At 37.9% G+C, this 20712-nt stretch overlaps 1 protein-coding gene and 1 pseudogene across 10 annotated transcripts in view; one reads left to right on the top strand and one right to left on the bottom strand.

Moving 5' to 3' along the window:
• Positions 1-20712, top strand: part of Nrg3 (neuregulin 3) — a 1108134-nt gene that overhangs the window by 1081463 nt on the left and 5959 nt on the right. For 2 of the 10 annotated variants that reach the window (XM_011244987.3, XM_017315910.2), the window contains exons 7-9: positions 10022-10149; positions 15266-15439; positions 20425-20496. In XM_011244987.3, the coding sequence (XP_011243289.1) occupies positions 10022-10149; positions 15266-15439; positions 20425-20496 (374 nt within the window). The remainder of the gene's footprint in view (positions 1-10021; positions 10150-15265; positions 15440-20424; positions 20497-20712) is intronic. The other 8 variants (NM_001190187.1, NM_008734.3, XM_006518687.4 and 5 more) reach the window with 5 other exon arrangements.
• On the bottom strand, positions 10901-11317 carry Gm3386 (predicted gene 3386; annotated as a pseudogene).

The following is a 20712-nucleotide window of genomic DNA, read 5'->3' as shown; positions in this document are numbered from 1 at the left end:
GTAAGAGTATCATTTGGTGAGAATTATGGGGAAACCAGAGTTCTCTCTTGAGGGCCTTTGTCTTATTAATGAGAGAATTTAAGTATAAACCTAAAAGGTAACTTAAGTATAATTTCATTAAAGTTTGAAATAAAACTATGAAGCGGGCAAACTGTAAATCTCAACAGCTGCCTGGAGGACAGTGAGAGTACAGACACAGAGAAAGAAAGCCATGCTTTTTGAATTGGGCTTTAATGGATGCCAGCCCCATGATGGACAAGCAACCTATAGCAAAAAAGAGACTTTGGAAAAAGAATGAACTCTAAAATATTAGGAAAAGCAAAGGCTTAGAGTAGAGATGAAGCACACACACACACACACACACACACACACACACACACATATACACACAAAGGAAAAGTAACTTTCCCAAGTAACTCTGAAAAGTGGGCTGACTAATAAAGAGGAATGGTTTGGCTGTTAAGTGACTGAGATATGGTATGAGAATATAGAAGGACAAATACATTATCCCGTTAAAGGGATAGTAATTCCACATCTCTTTAGCATGGCTTCAAGTGGCTATGCCTTCATAAGAGAAGGTTTCTTTTCCAATTGATTGACTTCCCCAACTGGAATGGTAGGTCTCTACCTATCCAGTGATTCCCTTTTCTTTATTAGAAGGAAATGTTTTCTTTACTGGATTTCTAATGCTACCATGATAATTAAAAGATAGTAAAGAATGTTTAAAAGTAAGAATAAAGAATTTAATACTCATCCCATCCTTTGGGCCCTGCTAGATCAAACTCTACAGTTGTCCAAATAACCATCTGAATTTGGTCCAAAATGGGGGAGTCCTTTTACCAGCAGGGCTTTCGTTCTGTAACATTTTCTATGGAGCTCATGTAGAGTACCCTACATGTAGAGTACCACATAGCCTTGGTGAGGTGGCAGGTTCAACTTCCTTTCTCCCAATAAGAATATATCCAGCCAGCACCTAAGATTCCTGGAATGCCTCCCCATGTTAATGAGACATCTCAGTACCTTAGCCATCAACCAATAACCTTTGCCTACCCTGGATATTCCTTCCTCCTTCCCCTAAATTATATAATCTTTGATTTATGCTGAATAAAGTTGTTGTCTCCCTGAACCTGATCCTGGAATGTAGTTGTTTCCATTTGTACTCTTAGACCTCCTGAAACTCTGTTCATTGACCCTTCTCCCTTTGTCCTTGTGGGTCAGTGGCCAACAGCTCCAGGGAGAAGGGAGAACAATATTTAACAATTGGTAGGAGTATATTTATTAAAAAAATAAAACTTATAGTGTGTGTGTGTGTGTGTGTGTGTGTATTAATACCTAAGGTTGGTGTCTTCAGAATGTTCACAAGCTAGTATAACAGGTATATATTAGATTTGGACATGGAGAGGAAAGAGGAATAGAGATAAAGAGATTGAAATTGAATCATTCTTTGGTCAAGGGATTTACTAATATAGCAGCTGGGCAATAGAGCCTAAGTCCAACATAGGAAGCTTTAGTTGACTAAATGTAGCATGGAGTCTACTCTTAATGGTGTCCAAAGAAAAGTAGGTCCTGCATCATGAGTGAATAATCTTGGATAGTATATGTAAAATTACAGGGGAAGGAAAAGGAGCATGGCAGGAGTTATACAGGAGTTATTCCTCTTAGGGTAGAAGAATAGGGCTTGATTAGAGGGTGAACTGGAAACCTGATATTCGCTGAGATGCTTCCAACTTCTGGGCAGCACAGTGGGGTTAAATGTATTTTCACCATGCTCACTCCTCTCTGTATAGGGCCTGGTTTCTCAGACAATAGGCAAGCATATCTTATACTATAAATTGACATAGATATAATATTCTATAATAAGAATATCTTATTATATAATATATAATATTATAGAATACTTTAAAATATGAAGAAAAGATCCTACATGATTGTATAGGGAGGTCTGAACCCTGATCCATAGTAGCAATGTTTGAGTTGAGTAGTGAGAGTATGTAGAAGCCACTGACATGTTTTGTAGGTTTAAGCCAGGAATCATCTCTTTAAAGCATTGCTTTCTTTTGAGTAGTTCTGTAAACCTGAATTGTTGATCAGCATATCAAGTACTAACTTTTTCATTCACATATTCTTCTTTACCTTCACATACATATTGAATAATTGCTAAATATCAGGTGAACAGCCAACACTTGATAAATTGCCATAATAATTCAAAATTCTCACAGTGAATGAAATGTCCCTGAAAGGGTATTTACTTATTGCCACAGGTGATGCCTACTTGGTAAATAACCCTCAGATGTAGGATCTAATGTGAGCTGATACCTACAGTCAGTGGAGAGGGGTGTTGTGAGAGCCTCTAGCAGACAGGCTAGGGCATCACTGCTTAGACAAAAACAGCTTTCTACAAGACAAAGCTGTAGCTTTTATTCAATACCCAAACTGAGGAAGGACCTGGCTGAGGAGGGAGAAAGAATGGGGGCTTGCTGTCTATTGTGTCTACAAAAAGGCTGGACTTATAACATGTTGCTTTAGGGAATCTTGGGAAATATCTTAAGAGTTTTTGCTATGAATGTACACAAGCACAAAAATTCTCAAAGCAACATTGGGCAAGGTGCTTTTTATTACTTACACTTAAAAAAAAACACTCTTGAAAATATGGCATTAACCTTTGAGTTTTCTGGCTCTCATCTCTTCAGTTGTGCTGGTAATGAAGTTTTGACACATTCATGTATGAGTCTAGAACAGTGTAGAAAGACATGCATTTAGAACTGTTTTCAAACATCCTTCCTCCTGCCTTTATGGCCTGGGGTTCCAGAACAGGTGATTATCAACTCTGTCAACAATGCTTTCCAACAGAAGGCTTGCTTTCATTTAACCTCCTGACTCCCACTGTGTGCATGCACCAGGCCTGAGAACAACAATGTCATTGCTCTACTGCCTATACCAGCCTGCTTAATTTGACAGGCCTATTGATTCCAACACACCACCAGCAGTTCGTTAGGAGCAAGGCAGCAAGGGGGCAGATGGCAATAGATGGCCTCCAGTGCTCCCAGGGAGCACTTCCACACAGGAGGGTGATGAGGATGAGGGCTTCCCTCAAGTGTCTACATTGTGTTGAACAGGAAATCATTCAGGTTTCTGCTGCGGTGCACTGAGTAGATGGCTGAATCTCCTTATTCTGTGATAGTCTGTGTCTTCTTCAAAATGAGTTTATAATAAAACATAAACACAAGACCATCAGGATCTGAGTTAAAGAAAGTACATGGGGTCTACTGCTAAACTTTTCTGGCATCCTAGAGGAGATGGTCGAGACAGGCTGCTGACCAGAGCACTCAAACAACATTGAACTCATATATGATAGTTAAACCCACCCAATATGCAGATTTTAGCTTCTCCCAAGAACATTAGGAAAAACTACAATAAATGCTGTTAGTATAGGCCTGTCATAAGTGCAGAAAGGTTCTGAACAGTTAAGCTGGTTTACCAGAGAAAGGCTTGATACAGATGAAGCATTAGGCAGACAGTGGTACAAATTTTAAGAGCCCTCAGCTGAAATACCTAGTAAGCTAAGTAGAGACTGAATTCTTTCTTTAATCTCTAGATTCTTGGTATGCGCTCATAGTGTCTTATGTTTTTTTTCATTTTTAATTTTTTTTAGGTATACTCTCAAGAAGGAATAGGTTTTGATCTAGAGAAATATTTAGAAGATATTACTAATAGATTTTTCATATATTCTATGCTTAGTTTTTCATAATAGAAAATAATGATTTAGCAGTGTTTACTGGAATGGCACAGTTGTAAAAAATTTAAAGTGAATACTAATAAACTATTAATAAATTGTATTGATAACTGAATACCACTCCTAGCTGAAATATGAGATTCTTACCTCACTATTTATTGATTTATTTGCTTGATTGTTTGTACTTTTGTAGCTTCACCCAGAAACAGCCTTGCTTTATATTTGTCATACGTCTTTAGCTTCCTCTTAGTCTTGTCAGATTATAAGCACTGGCATGTCTCTGTTGATCTGGGTAGTTCTGAGTAGAACTACTCTAGTGTTTTATAGGGTTCTTTGATGTTTTCCTCTAGTGGTGTTATATTTTGTTGTCTATGCAGAAGAAGCATTGGTTTTTGTTTGTTTGTTTTTTAATCACATCAGGAATGCCACTGTCTGTGTGATGAGTGAACAATGTTACAGTGCTCTGTTTCTAATGTTGTATTTTTCAAGTTTTCTTACTGTTCAGATACTTGTTTCTTCTCATCCTCTGCTCAGAGTACTCTTTCGAAAGAAGTGATCATATGTAGCTTACATATAAAGAATAAGAAGGAGTATTTCTTCCTGATTATACGAAGTCTGTGTGAGTCATTTGTTTATTCTGGCCAGTGATTAGTCTCTTCTCATCTGCTCATTTATGTATTCTATAATCTCTATACCAACTCATAGATGCCTACTTTATAGTTGGCTTTATAATGTAAAGAGTTAAATGTTATAACCAGATATTTTAGGGAAATTTTCTGTGCTCCAGAATCCAATAATCTCAGTTTGGCTTCCTTATTCAATATGCTAATTAAAAAGATGGGTGACAGAAAAAAGTAATTAGAGGTGACTTATTAAATGTAGCTATATTGGCAAAATAAAGGGAATAAATGAATGAAGCTAGTTATCACACATCTGCTGTGAAGCTACAGGCATGAGCTCAAACTAAATATGAAAGAGTGGCAGGGCAAGAGCGTGAGCAACCAGTCCTGTTTTTAATGTAATCTTTAGATTTGTCAGACTGTTGTATGGTCCTCCCAGATGAGGCAGAGAAGTCTCATTGCTGTTGTGACTGCCAGTGCTTGTGGGGATTGCCTGTAGTTCAGGGTACAGCCTCACCCTCATGGCTAAAGACCCACATGTGCGGGAGAAGGGATCTGTCCCTTAGATTCTGCTATTTGTGGAGTCCATGGTGACTACAGCATTATGAAAGTGATTTATCCCTGTGCTTTTAGCCTTTGAGGAAGATGAATTCAATCAAACACTCCTCCAGTAATTAACATGTGCAGAGATAAGCAGCTTATCCCAAAATAAAGGCGGAGGGCATAAAATAAAGAACTAGATGCCAGTTTGGACGCCACTTGCTTTGTAAGTTCAAGTGAGGAGATGGGAGTTTTGTTTGTTTAATGGTCTGTTTTAACCAAATACAGTTTTTAATTGTCCATTTCAATATGATTTTATTTTGTGATTGGGTTGTTCTGCCTTTCTTCACTAAGAGTTCACTTGCCCATGTCATTTGGATAGTACGTATCAACCGATCAGCTCTTGAAGTGTTTGTCTTGAACACTACAGGATATTTCAAGTTGATTCTCTGGATAATCTGGCCCAGTCATCGTATCACACTTTTGTCCTGATATCTCTTTGATTGCAGATGCTGTTCAAATCAAGTTCTGTGAGCTATGAGTATTTTTTGGCAACAAAATATCTTTGCTTATAGGCTTCTTGGCAAACAGGTCATAGACCAACACACAGCTATAATTTTTTAATGTAACCATCTGTACCTATACTTGGCTAAACATTAGCTGACATTGATATCTCCCTTAGTACCTATCAATCACTGCCCCTCATCCATCGCCCACACACTGGGCTAGGAAAAACACCTGGCTTCAATACCTCCCACCCATGTACTTAATTTTTCTTCCACATGAAACACATCAGTAAAATAAGAAATTAACACTGTATCTGTACAGTACTTATGTGCAGTTCTCACCTAAACTTTTAAGATTTACTTATTTCCAAAATTGCTTAAAACAATATTTCTGCCCCATCTCCAACACCCGCAGGTGTATGTTGTCAGACTTGTAAGACAAATCTAATTTATTTATTAGAGTCAGCATTGCTCCATGAGACCTTCAGACACTTAAATGTTATTAATGATATTTATATAGCTCTCTCTATCTTTAACAGTTCTATGGCATTTACTGTTACATATTTTCTTCTGTCAATTTTGATAGTTTTTATGTTTGAAGAAGTTGTTTGTTTTCATTAAGTTATGAAATTTGGAGACACTGAATTACTCAGAGGATCTCTCTGTTTTTTCTATGCTCACCAGTGCAGAGAGACTCGGTCTCTCTTTTATTTTTGTTGTTATTTTCTTATAACTTATTATAAGGTATAGATGTACATGCATGTTTCTTTGCACAATGTCAGAATTTACTGAATAATAATAAATCACAAGGCGATATAATGCTTATTAGCTGCAGTTTGCCACCCCTGTGGTGGTTTGAATAATAATGGCCACTGTTGACTCTTACATTTGGGTACTTAGTAACCAGGGTATTGTGCTATATGAAAGAATTAGGGGGATTGGGAGGTATGGCCTTGCTGGAGTTGGTCTAGCCTTATTGAAGGAAGTGTGTCACTGAGGATGGGCTTGTGGTTTCAAAACACCAAGCCAGCCCCAATTCTCTCTGTCTCTGTCTCTCTCTCTGTCTCTCTCTCTCTCTCTCTCTGTCTATGGATCCGGATGGAGCACTCTCAGCTGCTGCTCAAGCCCTCAATTAAATACTTTCATTCATAAGTTTCCTTGGCCACGGTGCCTCGTACCAAAAATAGAGCAGTGACTAAGAAACCCCTTTTTCCTTGAAAACCATGGCTAGACAAAAACAGATTTTGAATCCCAATATTAAATTTAATGTATTAATTAGGGTTTCTATTGCTATGATACACACCATGACCAAAAACTACTTGTTGGAGCAAAAGATGATTTTACATGTCTATATCACAGTTGATTATCAAAGGCAATCAGGACAGAAACTCAAAAAGTACAGAGACCTGCAGGCAGATACTGATGCAGAGGCCATTGAGAAACACTGCTTACTATCTTGCTCCTCATGGCTTTCTCAGTCTGCTTTCTTATAGAGTTCAAGAGCACCAGCCCAAGAATGGCACTGTCCACACTGTGCTAGGCTCTCCCACATCAGTCATCACTCAAGAAAATGCAGCACAGGGTTCCCGAATAGGCCAATATTTGAGGAGGCATTTTCTTAATTGAGGTTGTCTCTTCGCAGATGACTCTAGCTTGTGTCAAGTTGACATAAAACTTGCCAGTGCACCATCCATCTTTCTATGTTGTCTTCTTCCAAGAGATTCATCCACTGTTATGTTTCCATGCTTTATTCTTAACTATACAAACATATAACATCACTTTTCTTGCTTAACTTTTCTCTTTAAATAATCCTGCTATTTTCTCCTTTCCTTACAGTATAAATTATGGCTTTAAAAATTGGCAATAAAAGATGGAAGAATAGATGGACAAAAATATAGGTCATTTCTTTCTGAGACTGAGTCACACAGTGTGTAAGCCATGCTGACCTCAGACTCAGAGATCCTCCTGCTTCTGTTTCCTGAGTGCTGGGATTAAAGGCATGTGCCACGACACCCAAACTAAATATCCCGTTCTGTTTTATATTTGTGTGTGATGTATGAAGTATATACTAGTTTTTCGGTCCATGGCATAGATTATGTGTAGAGGATGGAAAATAACTTTAGGTATTATTCCTTGCCTTTCATCTTGTTTTGAGATAGAGTCTCTCTTTTGTTGCTTTCTACTGTCTACATGAGGCTAGACAGCTAGTATTTGCTGAGATGCTCCTGTCTCCACCATCTATTTCATTAAAGGAGTGCTGGCTTTGCAAGTTTAGCACAAATTACTAAGAGAGAAAACCATTTTAAAAATATCACTTGGGAAAGATATGTACCTATTTGTACTTATTGTACCAAATGGAATGAATGAATAAAAAACTATAATATAATAATACCCTAAGCACTTAAAAAGATTTAGAAAATGTATTATAAATACTAGCCATAAGCAAGAATGTTAATAGGTGTGTTTCAATCCTGGACAGAGTGTCCATTCCAGGATTCACACAAAATAAGCTGATGGCTCAGACCTTCATTAGAAATACCTGGGTTTTACAAAATGCAATGAGTGGCTGACTTACAATAATTTCTCTAGAAAATTAAGATTCCTCAGGAACAGCTGGCTGATGTTTGCCTCAAGATGCCCCTCAGAAATAAATCTCTTATTTTATATTCTAAATCTGTTATGAGTTAGGGGAGCAATCATACTTTAACTTCCATAATTTTTTAAAATTTGGGTTCTAGGCAGTTTTTAAATATTATACGTTTCTAGATGGGGCTAGCAAGTATTTTCTCAGGTTTATACTTAGGCCTTTTTTCTTAAAAATTATTTTTTTCAACTTAACAGTAATTGGTTGCATTTATTAAATAAAAGCCTTTTCCTGCGTTAATTTCTGAATGTAGTGTCTTAGTGAAAAGCTTTTCTGTCACTTAAGGCTAGGCACAAATTAATATCAAACTCCTTCAGCGAGTTTATTCATCCAAATCTGAAAGGTGCATTCATTGCTCTTATATATTTATCATTACACATAATCATGCTCACTGCTACATATATTATCATAATTTACAGAATATGTTTAGTAGGCTCTTCTTTAATTTGCTGTCAGAATTAAGTCAACAAAATATTTATTATTCCATGGTTTATTAAGAAAGCATTTAAAAAATTAGCCTAGTCCATTTCGCTCATATGTTTGGGACTTTGTTTACCTGGAGTCATTTAAGTAGGCTTTTGTTTTTAAAGCAAAAGTAGAAAGCAAATTTACTTTATTTTCATGGATAACAGCTATCCCACTGCCTCTTGCTGAATCCTATGCGTTTCCCTCGGACTCAATGCTACATGTATTTGCTGATCATGTAATGAAAGCTGTCAACAAACTAAACTCCTCCGGGGTTTTATGCTGTGCTATTAGCTGCACTGTGTACATTAGAAGCTATTTTTAAGAAGAAAAAAACATAAATATTTATTATTTTGAGTTTTCTTTTATATGAAATATCCATCTTTAAAAGTAATTTTGTGTTGAAGTACCAAATTGTATTTTACTTGATATTACTACTGTTATACATTTTAGCCCTATAATTTTCAAGTAATGTCTTTATCCATCTTGCATGTTTTTTATTTTATTGTTTGTTTTGGTTTTGCAACTGCATCTTTCTAGGCAGCTTAAGATGACCTAAAACTCATCTGGCCCCTGCCTCAACTTGCCACGGACTGGGTTAGAAGCATACACCACATCTATCTCATGGTCTTTCCTCCACTGTTTTTCAGTATGTTTCCTTAGACAGCAGATGGTTGGATGTATTGCTGTATTGGGAATTTCTCTTTTAATGTTTAAGTCTAGGATTTCAGTTCCCCTCATCATTGAGGGTTTCACATTTGTCACAGAAATTTCCCTATTCAATGTACTTTTCTTTCTTTTTTTTTAAAATAAACTTGCTTCAATAAGTTCTGCTGCATTAATAATATTTTCTTTCATTTTTTTCTTTTTTGGTTTCTATATGTTTCTTATATCCTGGTCATACACATGTGTATCCATCAGTGTCAAAACTTAACAAGCATCCATAATCCCTTTCTTTCAGCAAACAGAGTGAGTTTATTTTTATATCATGTTCTGGGACTGAGAGGATAAATAGTACAGAGCAAGCTTGAGAGAGTTCCCAGGGTCAGCCCTCATTTATCAATATAAATAGAGAAAATAAATTCGTGGTTCTTTTCTTTAATGTTTGCATTCTTCTCACCTTCAGCTAATTCCAAATTCTATATTATTCACTTTTGCATGTGGTCTAAAACAGATTTTTTTGGAAGGAATTTCTATACCATTTCGAGCTTTAATTTCGAATTCATTTTTTCCCACTTGTGATCATAATTTTTTTCTGATTCTAGCTCCCAAGGTAGTCTTAGTATTTATGAAAAGATAAGACTCTAAGCAGCTACTACCAATTAAGGATGGGTTCTTAGGTTAAAATATGTGTTCCCTTGTCTCAATATCTATTTTCAAGAGGGGGGGGGAGATGAGATACATAGACTTTTCTATCATTCTTCTAGTACTTTTCAATGCCTAGTTCTTATATGGCCAGCTTCCCTCTCATAATGTACCCACAGCTCACAGCCTTTCATGCGATTTCCTACAGTATTCAAAGGCGGATAGGCATCCTGTGACTGCGCTGGAGAAAATAATGGAGTCAAGTTTTTCAGCTCCCCAGTCGTTCCCAGAAGTCACTTCTCCTGACCGAGGAAGCCAGCCTATCAAGCACCACAGGTATGGCTAGCTAATTGCGATGGGAGTGGGTGAGTTCACATTAGAAATAAACACATGGCCAGAGAATAGCAACTGGGAGTCCACTAGAGGTGACTGTTCTGACGTCTATAACTATAGATCTCCATGGAGGTGATGCTCACGCATCCCACAACCAGGAACCGAACCTCCCCACCCCCTGTCTTCCCTCAGTAGCATCATTCTATCTACAGAAAAATGAAGGAACTGCATCATCAGAGCTTCAGGCACAGATCTTCAGGCACAGATGAGATACTGAAGTGACTGGACTTTGAAACACTATTAAAAGTGTGATTTTGTTTCCTAGTCTGCCTGATCACTGGGTGTAAAGCTAACACCCAACTCTCCTCCAGGCAGCAGATGTATCATGCACCAGGTGCACCAAACACATCTCACAAAAGTTTCAGAGGCAAATCCTGGAGAGTATTCTCTTTAGGCCTTTAAGATATATGTTGTTATAGAGGTAGTCTCTCTCTCTCTCTCTCTCTCTCTCTCTCTCTCTCTCTCTCTCTCTCTCTCTCTCCCTCTCTCTCTCTCTCCCCCTCCCTCTGTGTGTGTGTGTGTGTGTGTGTGTGTGTGTGTGTGTGTGTGTGTGTGTGAGTGTATGAGCTGGTTACAGAAACTATTTCTCTTTGGAGGCAAAGGGTAGCTACAGGCGATTTGATGTGCCACAGGAAACTGTAAAGCTGGGCGTATTCTCTGGCATCTACCCATCCACATTTTGTGTTTTGTGCATGAGGAATCTAATTTTTTTTATGTCATTAGTTTATTTACAATTTTTTTCTAGTATAAGAGTTCAAGAGTTTAATCCAATTTTCAGATCATCTCTTAAACTTTCTTCTTTCTGTTAAAGGGATGAATTAAATATCCTTATTTTTTAAGTAGCTGGCGTCTTACTATAAAGAAAGGTGCGGCAAACCCAGATCCAAAGTACACGGTCATCATAGCCAGCAACCGCCACTTGTTTTCCACTGAAAATGGCAAATTCTTCCCCTGACCCTCCTCATAGTGGCTGCGACGGACCACGGAGGTCGTGAACCTCCGGATACTCTGGCCCAACATGTCGCTGCTGGAAGTTCTGCGAGGGCCGCAGACATGGAAGGCGGAAGAAATGGCCGTACCACCTAACTCTCCTTTCTACACGACCTTGCTCTAGGAATCTAATTTTTAAAAAACAGTTATAGTCATATATAGTCCCAACAAAAGAATGAATTTAGAATGAATGCTACAGTAGACAGTATGTTTGTGTGTATGAAAGTTAATACCTTTTATCTTTAAAAGTTGTTCAAAAACTAAACATTCCTTTTCTCAGTAATAAATATTTTTCATATTTTTAAAGATATCTATCTATCTATCTATCTATCTATCTATCTATCTATCTTTTGCATGGGGTTTAAAACTGAGATTTTTTTGGAAGGAATTTCTTTACCATTTCAAGCGTTAATTTCGAATTCATTTTTCCCACTTGTGGTCATAATATTTTTTTGATACTAGATCCCAAGGTATTCTTAGAATTTATGAAAATATAAGACTCTAAGCAGCTATATAAGACTCTATGAAATATATAAGACTCTATCTGTCTGAATTTAATCTTTCAAAATTTAATCTAATAATATTCTACATATAAGTTTAATCTTTTAAAAACACATACATATGCGTTAAAGTTTTTAAAGCTGCATCAATTGTTATTAGCAATAGAATGTTATTGACAAAAAAATGTTTTCAGTAAAAAAAATGTTACTGACATGTTTTCCTTTATCTTCAACACCTTGTCCTCTAGCAAGACAAAAACACACAATAAATAATCTGATCTCCTCTTTTCCTCCCCCAAAGTCTCTGCCTTCCTGGCTGTCCTTGCTATGAGATTTTCAGTTACTCTAACAGTGAGCACACTACACCTCAGGAGCTGACAATGATGTTTATTCTCAGACCTTTGCAGTAGATAGATTGTTGGGTACCAAGGATTTAACAAAGAAAATAGTTTCAGTATCTTCAGCTTATCAGTGAAATAGCTTGGAACCTGGGTAGATGCATTAGTTACTCTTGGCAAGTCTGTGGTATATCCTAGTGTGCGTTTATAGAATTCCCATGGAAACAGTCTTTTACTTTCACTGGACCTATGGAAGCTGCATTTATTACAAAAGTTAAGCCCCAAATTGTTAGCCTTTTAAAGGGCAAAAAAGAAATTTCCAAAACAGTATTTTCCCCAGTTTATTCTGAAACATGTTACTATAGTTATCTATTCTGTCCTATAAAATAGTATAATATTACGCTGTAGCATATTATGCCAAAATTATTTTGAATTTGTGATTTTTAAGTGGTGGCTTCTGCCATGTTGGAACTACAGTACTAATGTACCTAGGTACATTTTTTTGTCCATCTCCCACCCTTGACTTTGATCTTGGTTTCTAGAAATCCAAGATTAAATGATGGTGTCTTTAAAGGAACTTCCAGGTTGTTTTGTTGTTGTTGATGTTTGTGTGTTTGTCTTTGATTCAATGACATTGCAGTATCTGATAGCTGTGTGCTGAAAGATTGTCAAGGGTTGATTTATAAAGTACTTTTAGAACTTGAAATTACAGTTTAATACATCATGGCTTTTGTTCTGTAAAACATGCAATAGACTAAACAGTTTCATGATTGATAACCTCTTTACTGATTTATATTTCTTTCCACCTCCTTCATAACTTCCTGAATGCCCCTGGGTTAGAAGGCTTGAATTGCTGATTGATCAATAGGTCTACAACTGCTTTTGAAGATGGGCCACTACTTCATACTGGTAGACCTTGTTTTGACAGTTCAGCAAGCTATGAATAACTAATTTCTTGTTGTGCACTGAAAATATGACTCCCTTGGATGCCTTAATATGAAACAAAGCTATTAATATAAGACCGTTATTTCTAACATTTAGTAGAAAACCTACCTGTTAAAAAATCTGTCATTTTTTGTTGCATTATATTTTAGCAATCTAACTTGCTTACAATGGCATCAATATAGGTTATCAATAGAGACAGATGCCCAGTGCACCCAGTTACACAGTGGGACATTTGCACTACCAGTTATAGTGCAAGAAGACATGGTGTTGTGCACCTCACCTGTTCACCTCACACCAAACATTTAGTGTCCTTGAATACTTTCCTCTCTGGTATCTGTAATCCGCCAAAATTCATGAGGAAGGTAATGCTCACACTTCCATTCCCCAACCATACTCAAGTCATTTTCTATGCAAACCCTTATGCACCAGATCAGATTCAGACTCCCCTCTCCTTTGGCTTCTGACACATTAGAGTGTGGTACTGGGATAAAAGGGCTGGAACAAGGAGATCATAGTCATTCCATGCCCTGCCTCACTTCTGTTCCACTCTAGTCTTCTGGGATTACAGAGTCTGATTCCTGACTTGGTCCTTCCAACACTGTCTCTATTCTGAAAAATGTTCCCTCTCCTTTATAGCAATGGCTTCCTATTTTGTTAGTGGCCTGAAGTGCATCAGTGTCTTGTGTAGCTTCACCCTGATTCCTCCCAACTAATGACCACTAACTATGCCTCTTATAATCTCAATTGGTCCACATTAAAGTGGATTTTATTTCCTTCAGGACTCCAACACAACTGTCATTATGCTTCTGATAGCAGAGAGACACGAGCAGCTTACTGTAGTGCCAAAGTCCTTAAACCCAAGATTCCATTTTCTGAAGTTAGATAGATGTAGGTAGGAAGGAAACAGAGCCTCTGTTACAGATGTTTGCTCAGATATTGAATACAATGATCACATTGTTAAATATTTTGGGAACTCTACAACAGATACGTAACTAACAACTAAAATAACATGGCATGATTTGGTGTCTGCACAAAATAGAGAAGTTAGTGTACACCTGCCACCTTAACAGAACTAGTAAAATGTTTGTTAGCGATCAAGTTGTATTTTCTCAAGCTCCCAGTTAAATTATTTGCAAATATATTCCATGTGGTGTAAGTCATGCTTTTAATTCCAACAATCAGGACATAGACACAGGTGAATCTCTGTGAATTCAAGGCCAGTTTCAGGTTAGCCAGAGCAACACAGTAATTCTTTATCTCACAAATTTATTAACTATGTTTTATATTGAGAAACTTGGAACAAGATGGTAATATTGATGAAAATGGTGACAAATCCCAAATAGTACAGTAATGTGGTTGAGATTATGTTAGGAGGCTGTCTCCTATGGGTGCACTGTTGCGGTCTGAGTACTTTCATCCTGGCCTATATAATTGCAGTGATATTTTTAGATAGTGTAAGTGCAGAATAAGAGTTTTAGCTCACTACATGATTATGTAAAAACCATTTGGACCACATAACCTGACATCCAAGGGGACAATTAGTTTTGAACACAGTAAACTCAGTAGGGTTGGGAAGGGAGTTGATAAGGAATATTCCAGTCAACTTGGTGATTTATCTTCATAGAAGGTAGTTCCTTTAAAATAGCCTGTACAGAAGGGCTTACTTTGTTAAGGTCTGGGATATAGGTTACTTATGCCTTTTGCTATTGATCGTCTATATAAATATTCAGCTATTTGAGATGTTTGGATGCATATACCCAATAAAATTGAATCAGGCCCTTTCGAAAAGCAAACTCAAACTAGTTTCTTGAGACTGATGAAAATCTGGGACAGTAAACTGAGAATTTAACACATATATGAAAGGAAGAATGCCAATTAAAGTAAGGTCTGTTTATCCTATCACTAAGAAATGGAAATTTCCCCATAAATCCCCTCTGGGCTTCCTACACTTGGCTCTTATCACTGCCTAATGAAGGCATTTTTATGCCAATTAGAAAGACAGCTACTGTGGCTAGGGTGGAGGGGATTTGGGATCATAAGACTTCCTTAAACCAACTTCTGTGTTAGCTAGAAGGCCAGGAACACAAGGAATTGTCTCTCAGCACCTCCAACAATAAAAGAATTCAGCATCTAATTTTATCTGAGTACATATTTGACACTGATAGCAGAGAAACTTTCAGGATGTGTGGTATCAATTGAATGTTGAGACATTCGAACACTTCTTAGAAGTTATTATGATCTCTTTGGTTTGTTGGTTTTGTTTTGTTTTGTTTTTTCCCAACTTAGCAGAAGTATTTCTTCTTGCTGCAGCCCAGGACAAAGGAGTGGGATGTTGCATAGGAATACTTTCAGAAGGGCACCACCCTCACCCCGAAGTCGACTGGGTGGTATTGTAGGACCAGCATATCAACAACTTGAAGAATCAAGAATTCCAGACCAGGATACGATACCTTGCCAAGGGTAAGTTTTACAGCAAGGGACTTACATGGGAGACTATTAGAAGTCTGACACTAAGTTAGTATATACCTGTTTTGTTTTGTTTCATATTTTTTTAAAGATGTGGATGAAGAAGAAGCTTTCTGGGAAGCTTAGAAATGCTAAAATATCCTTTTATCAGTAAGTTAGAAATTTAACTCTCTGATCAGTAGTATGGACAAAACCCTAAAAAATATCCCTCAAATGAGCTTTCTACTTCTATCCAGTATCCTTGAATCTGGGGGTTTAGGTAAATAATAAAAGCAGAAAGTCACAGAGAAAATTTCCTAACTCAGATGTCTTTATTATTCATGATATGGAGGTATGAGATATGGAGGCATCAGGAATTTTGGACACCCTAAGTATTGCATACAGTGCAAAAGCACCATGCCCTCCAGGAGGCACCAACACACACAGAGCACAAGGCATAGAGAGTGGATTGCAAGATGGATCACAACTATGCTCTTGGTGAAACTCACCCACGTATACATGGGGTAACTTAGAATTAAAGTTTGATCTCTGTCCCTTACAACTTGTGTCAACTTCAGAAAACTTTGTCATCGGAGCCTAAGCTTCATGTCACCTAAGGCAATTTCGTCAGATAAAAAAAGAAAATACTAAGAAACTTAAGGTTTTTTTTTTTCGTATTCACAGAAACAGTACTTGGCATAGTGATTCTCCTAATGCTATCATTAACTTCAAGAATCTGGATTTACTATAGGTCTTTGCAGAATCAGGTTCTAGTTGTATCTAGAAGTTGACTTTCTGAAAGAGCCAGGCTGGGTTTCTGTGCAGGGTTTTTGTTTTTTTTTTTTTTTTTCCCTCAAGTGATTGTTTCAGATTGCTTGTTTTCATCCACAGAGCATAGCAGGTAGCATGTCGAGCTCATAACCTTTACATTTCTCTTCTCTTCTCTCCTAGACATGGAATAGATGAACTGTAGTCCTGTCTGATTAAGTTGCACATGGGTTTCTTTATAAAGAATGATTCCTAGGAGATAGGATGGAAAGAGATAGGACAGCTAAGGAATCAAAAGTGTGTAATGAAAGTGAAGAAGTGGCTGGCATTTTGCTTGGCCTTACCTGTGAAAAGGGGGTTTAATTTAGCCCATACCGATACTGACTCTCTTTTATAGGCCTGCATACATGTACACAGCCTGTCTTTCCCTATGGTGAATATTAGAATGGGTGTCTAGAAAACCCTTCTTGTACTGTAATATTTTTTTCCTCTTGGCCACTACCCTGGCTCTCACCCACCATATTCCTGATGTAAGGATGCTCAGAACCTCAGGCAGGTTGCAACTTGAATCACAAATTCACAGACCTTGCAGAGGTCATGGTTTTCCTTTTCTGCCTTGCCTTTTCCCTTCTGGGCCTACATGGCTGTAACTTTGTATTGGCTCAGTCACTACTGGCTTGGCAGTAATCTCTGTAACTGGCCTGCCACATGCCTTTTCTCTGTGTCATATGCACCCAGTGTTGTTAAGTGTTGACTCTATAAGTCACTCTGGCTTCAGCACAGTAAGTCTTAGGGCACAATCTCACTGTCAGTTCTTAAAAACAGCTATTTTCCACTCCTGGGGAACTGACTCTCTCCTGGGACTGGAAATGGGGTTGGTAATAGAATTTCCCTGCTAACATTCTTCAAATCTGCCCTAAGCCTGAAAGGGGAGTAAATGAATTTGTAAGAGCCATCAGCCATCTGGCCCTGTTTACCAAGCATGTGGTTGTTGTCTGCTAAATAGGCCTCATGTATGTGGCTTCTCTCTTGGATTGGAATATGTGCCGAGCTTCAACCCATTGCCTGTTCTAGCACAGCAGCTCTTAGAATGGGGTAGATGCAAACTGAGCATCCTTTTCTCTTACTGAAGCCAGCCCAGGTAATAATGTCTAAAGCATGGTAAACCAATTAACCGAGAGATTACAGGCAAATAAAAAGGAATAGATTCAGAGTAGTCAGATTAACATCTTCAAAGTAGCCATGATCCAAATCATACTTTGTTCCAACCTCAGCTAGGAACCGGGTTCACCTTACTTTTGACATCCTTTGAAGTCATTATTGGAGAATGCAGGGAGGATAGGAAAGTTTAAATAGGCATTTCAGAGTGGCACTATGAATCCCTCATGGTGTCCCATGAGAAAAAGTGAGATTGTGTCTTTTCTTTCTGACCAAATCAACTACACAAAAGGAAATGGATGCACGGAAAACACCCCAATGGCTGATGATATAAGATGGAATAATTAACTGTAGGGATGGGTAGTTCTTCAGACCATTACATACCTCAATTGCTTCCTGAGAGTCAACTAAACAGGTAGTGGTGGTGTATGCTTTTAATCCCAGTACTCAGGAGACAGAAGCAGGTATATCTCTTAGTTCAAGGCCAGCCAGGTCTACAAATGGAATTCCAGGACAACAAAGGCTACACAAAGAAACCCTGTCTCAAAAAAACCAAACAAACAAAAACTAAAATAACAATAACAAAAGAATCAACTAGAGAAACAAAGTCTGTGGCCTGACCCATGGCTCACAACAAGTTAAACAGACACTAACAAACACATCTTCACTCACATGACCAAAGGGAAAAACTTAATTGTGGCTTCTGATTTTTTTTTTTTTTTGGAGGGGTGACAGGGAGTGCAGTCCAAACTAATATTAGCAGCCAGTGAATGATTTTACTATCAAGCTATTAAAGAGTTGTTGGAATTCCAGGGAAGCAGAATGCTGTCTGGATAGCTTCTTTGTTATAATTCCATCTAGAAATTGAGATTCTATTTAAGCATCTACTGAAATATCATAGCTGAGACCCCTCAGGACAACCCCAGGAAGGAACTGAGGGTCATCTTGTGCCGCTGGTATAAGAATATAGCACAAAAACATGGCACAAGTTAAACCCTACACCACTACCACCCCCACATACCCAAGTAGTATGAGAGATTATATTTTTGTTTTGTTGTGGTTTTGAATGCAGTACTGTATCTCACAAAGATTGAACTTCCACTGATTTCTATCACCAGTCCCCTATATGTTTTAAGCATTTGGATAATTCAAACAAGACTACCATTATCTAAGAATCCAAATCATATAATGACATTGGTGATTGCAACCATGCTGTATTCAGAATTAAATCAACCTTGGAAAACTGTCATTCTTTAAAACCCACCTTCATGCTATAGCAAGAGTTTAGCTTTCCCTTACTGCCATGTATGTGTCCAGTAGCTGGTTCTGAAAATGACACAGAGTAGTTAACTTCAATCCCTCATTCCCATCTAAGTCCTTAATTCAGAATAAGGTTGAATAGGTGGATATTTGAAGTTTGGCACTAATTGCCTTTGTTGACTGATCATGTCACATTGGTGAGTCACTGTGGCAGTTAGTTGCAAACATTGTCTAAGGTATTTAACATTTTACAGATAGAATTTACACTTCTGTAAGACTCTGCTGGTATCATCATCACATTACTTATTAGATTCTACCTATAGATCTACCCTGATGACATTGATGCAGATATAATATTATTCCAGCCAGACTTCTTAGCTCTCTTTTATATGTAAATATATGAAAGGCATATTTTATGTACATTTATATATTTTGGAAGTATGGTACCAATGACTAAACAAATGGGCCAGAGGCTTGCTCCTTTCTTTTATTGAGATTGTCTCATGGATTAGACCTTTAGAATCTGATTTTCTTTCATACAGGGCACAAGGATAAGATCCCACAAGGAGTTTTCTTATGCATGTCTATATAAAATTAAGCACCCCAAAAGACATTATAGTCCAGTTTACCTTAGGATATCCTTTCATTAGCTGTTTCTGATTTTTATGGTGACAATTTCATAGAGACAGGAGGACAATTACAGAATTTTTCTTCTGTCACTCATCTAAAGGTGCAGCTTGGGACAGGGCATATGAATGTCCTTTGGAATTATCTACTCATTTATCACATAAGAATAATAAACTAAAATAGTGTTTTACATGATGTAATTGGATGGGAAAGTCATTTTTCAAGCCACCATGTAAATGTTAGCTGTTATGACTGATATTAGTTAATGCCCTATAAAAGACTCCTTTCCTTGAAGATATATTCATTCATTATGTGTTCATTAGATCAAGAATTATTGATGACCAACTCTTTGGAGATAGTCTGAGAAAAGACATGGCTACTACCCACCCATCTTTATTAATTCTGGTAAAACTGCTCCCACTGTGACCTCACAGTAGAGATTTCTTTGTAGCTATTCAATACATCTCATTGCAACTATTCTTTACATGTATAGAAACAAAGATTTACATTATAATATAAGCCAAGAAAATTAAATATATTCCATGGAAATTTGTTGTTTAGCATATGCTTAGACGTTAAGATTTAGTATTTAGGAATAACTTACTAGAAGTAGAATAAAATCTACCATACAGGGCTCCTAAAGACCTTTTCATGATGTCTGATACACGTTTCCTTCCTGGCACTGGAAAGATCAAAGGAAGAAAGTCAGGGAGCCCCAAGCAGTTCAAAACTCAGATCCTGGAATCCTTAAGTTACATGGATTTGCACACTGCTGTTTGTGATAAGCCATGGCCATACACCAGTACCCTCTTTCACTGTTGGGACACTGAACATACTACTAGGTTGGGAGGATGCTTCATGTTTCCAGTAGGCAGGTCAATGACTTGGATGTGCGAGTGTTGGTCCTGCAGTTCAGCAAAGGCAATTCCTACAGAGCACACTGCCAACAGCCATCAGGTTCACATCCCAGTGTAAAGCAGAACCTTTGATGACTACAATACCTTGATGGGCAAAACTGAGCTTCCTAGTGACCCCTCATGATGGTGACCACACGATTCTACGAGACAGACCGCGGGCTGAGAGGGTGGCTAACCTATGCGTGAAGTGATGCCATGGTCGTGTCCTGTTTGTCACGATGGAAAAGGCTCACACTGACATGCTCAATACCCATTTACTTTGTATTCTAGGATAGAGGTCAGGAAGACTATATCCCACCTGCCTATACAGCTGTGGTGTGTTGAAAGACCCCTGGACTTAAAGTAAGAAGATCTGGGTTTGAGTCTCAGTCTGTCCCTTATTTTTCTGTGTGACCTTGAGCAAGTCACTTCACTGACCTGAATTTCAAGTTGCTGTCCGTGGGAGCGTAGTATCCGTCTAATGGGGTTGCTGTGAGGAGTCAGTGAGATGGTGCATGTGGAAAATGATTTTTGGATGGTATGGTTCTCAGAGGCACAGTGGGAGCAGCAATATGATTC

The sequence above is a fragment of the Mus musculus genome, chromosome 14 (assembly GCF_000001635.26).
Source record: "Mus musculus strain C57BL/6J chromosome 14, GRCm38.p6 C57BL/6J".
Classification (NCBI taxonomy): domain Eukaryota; kingdom Metazoa; phylum Chordata; class Mammalia; order Rodentia; family Muridae; genus Mus; species Mus musculus.
This window is presented reverse-complemented; position numbering and strand designations above follow the sequence as displayed.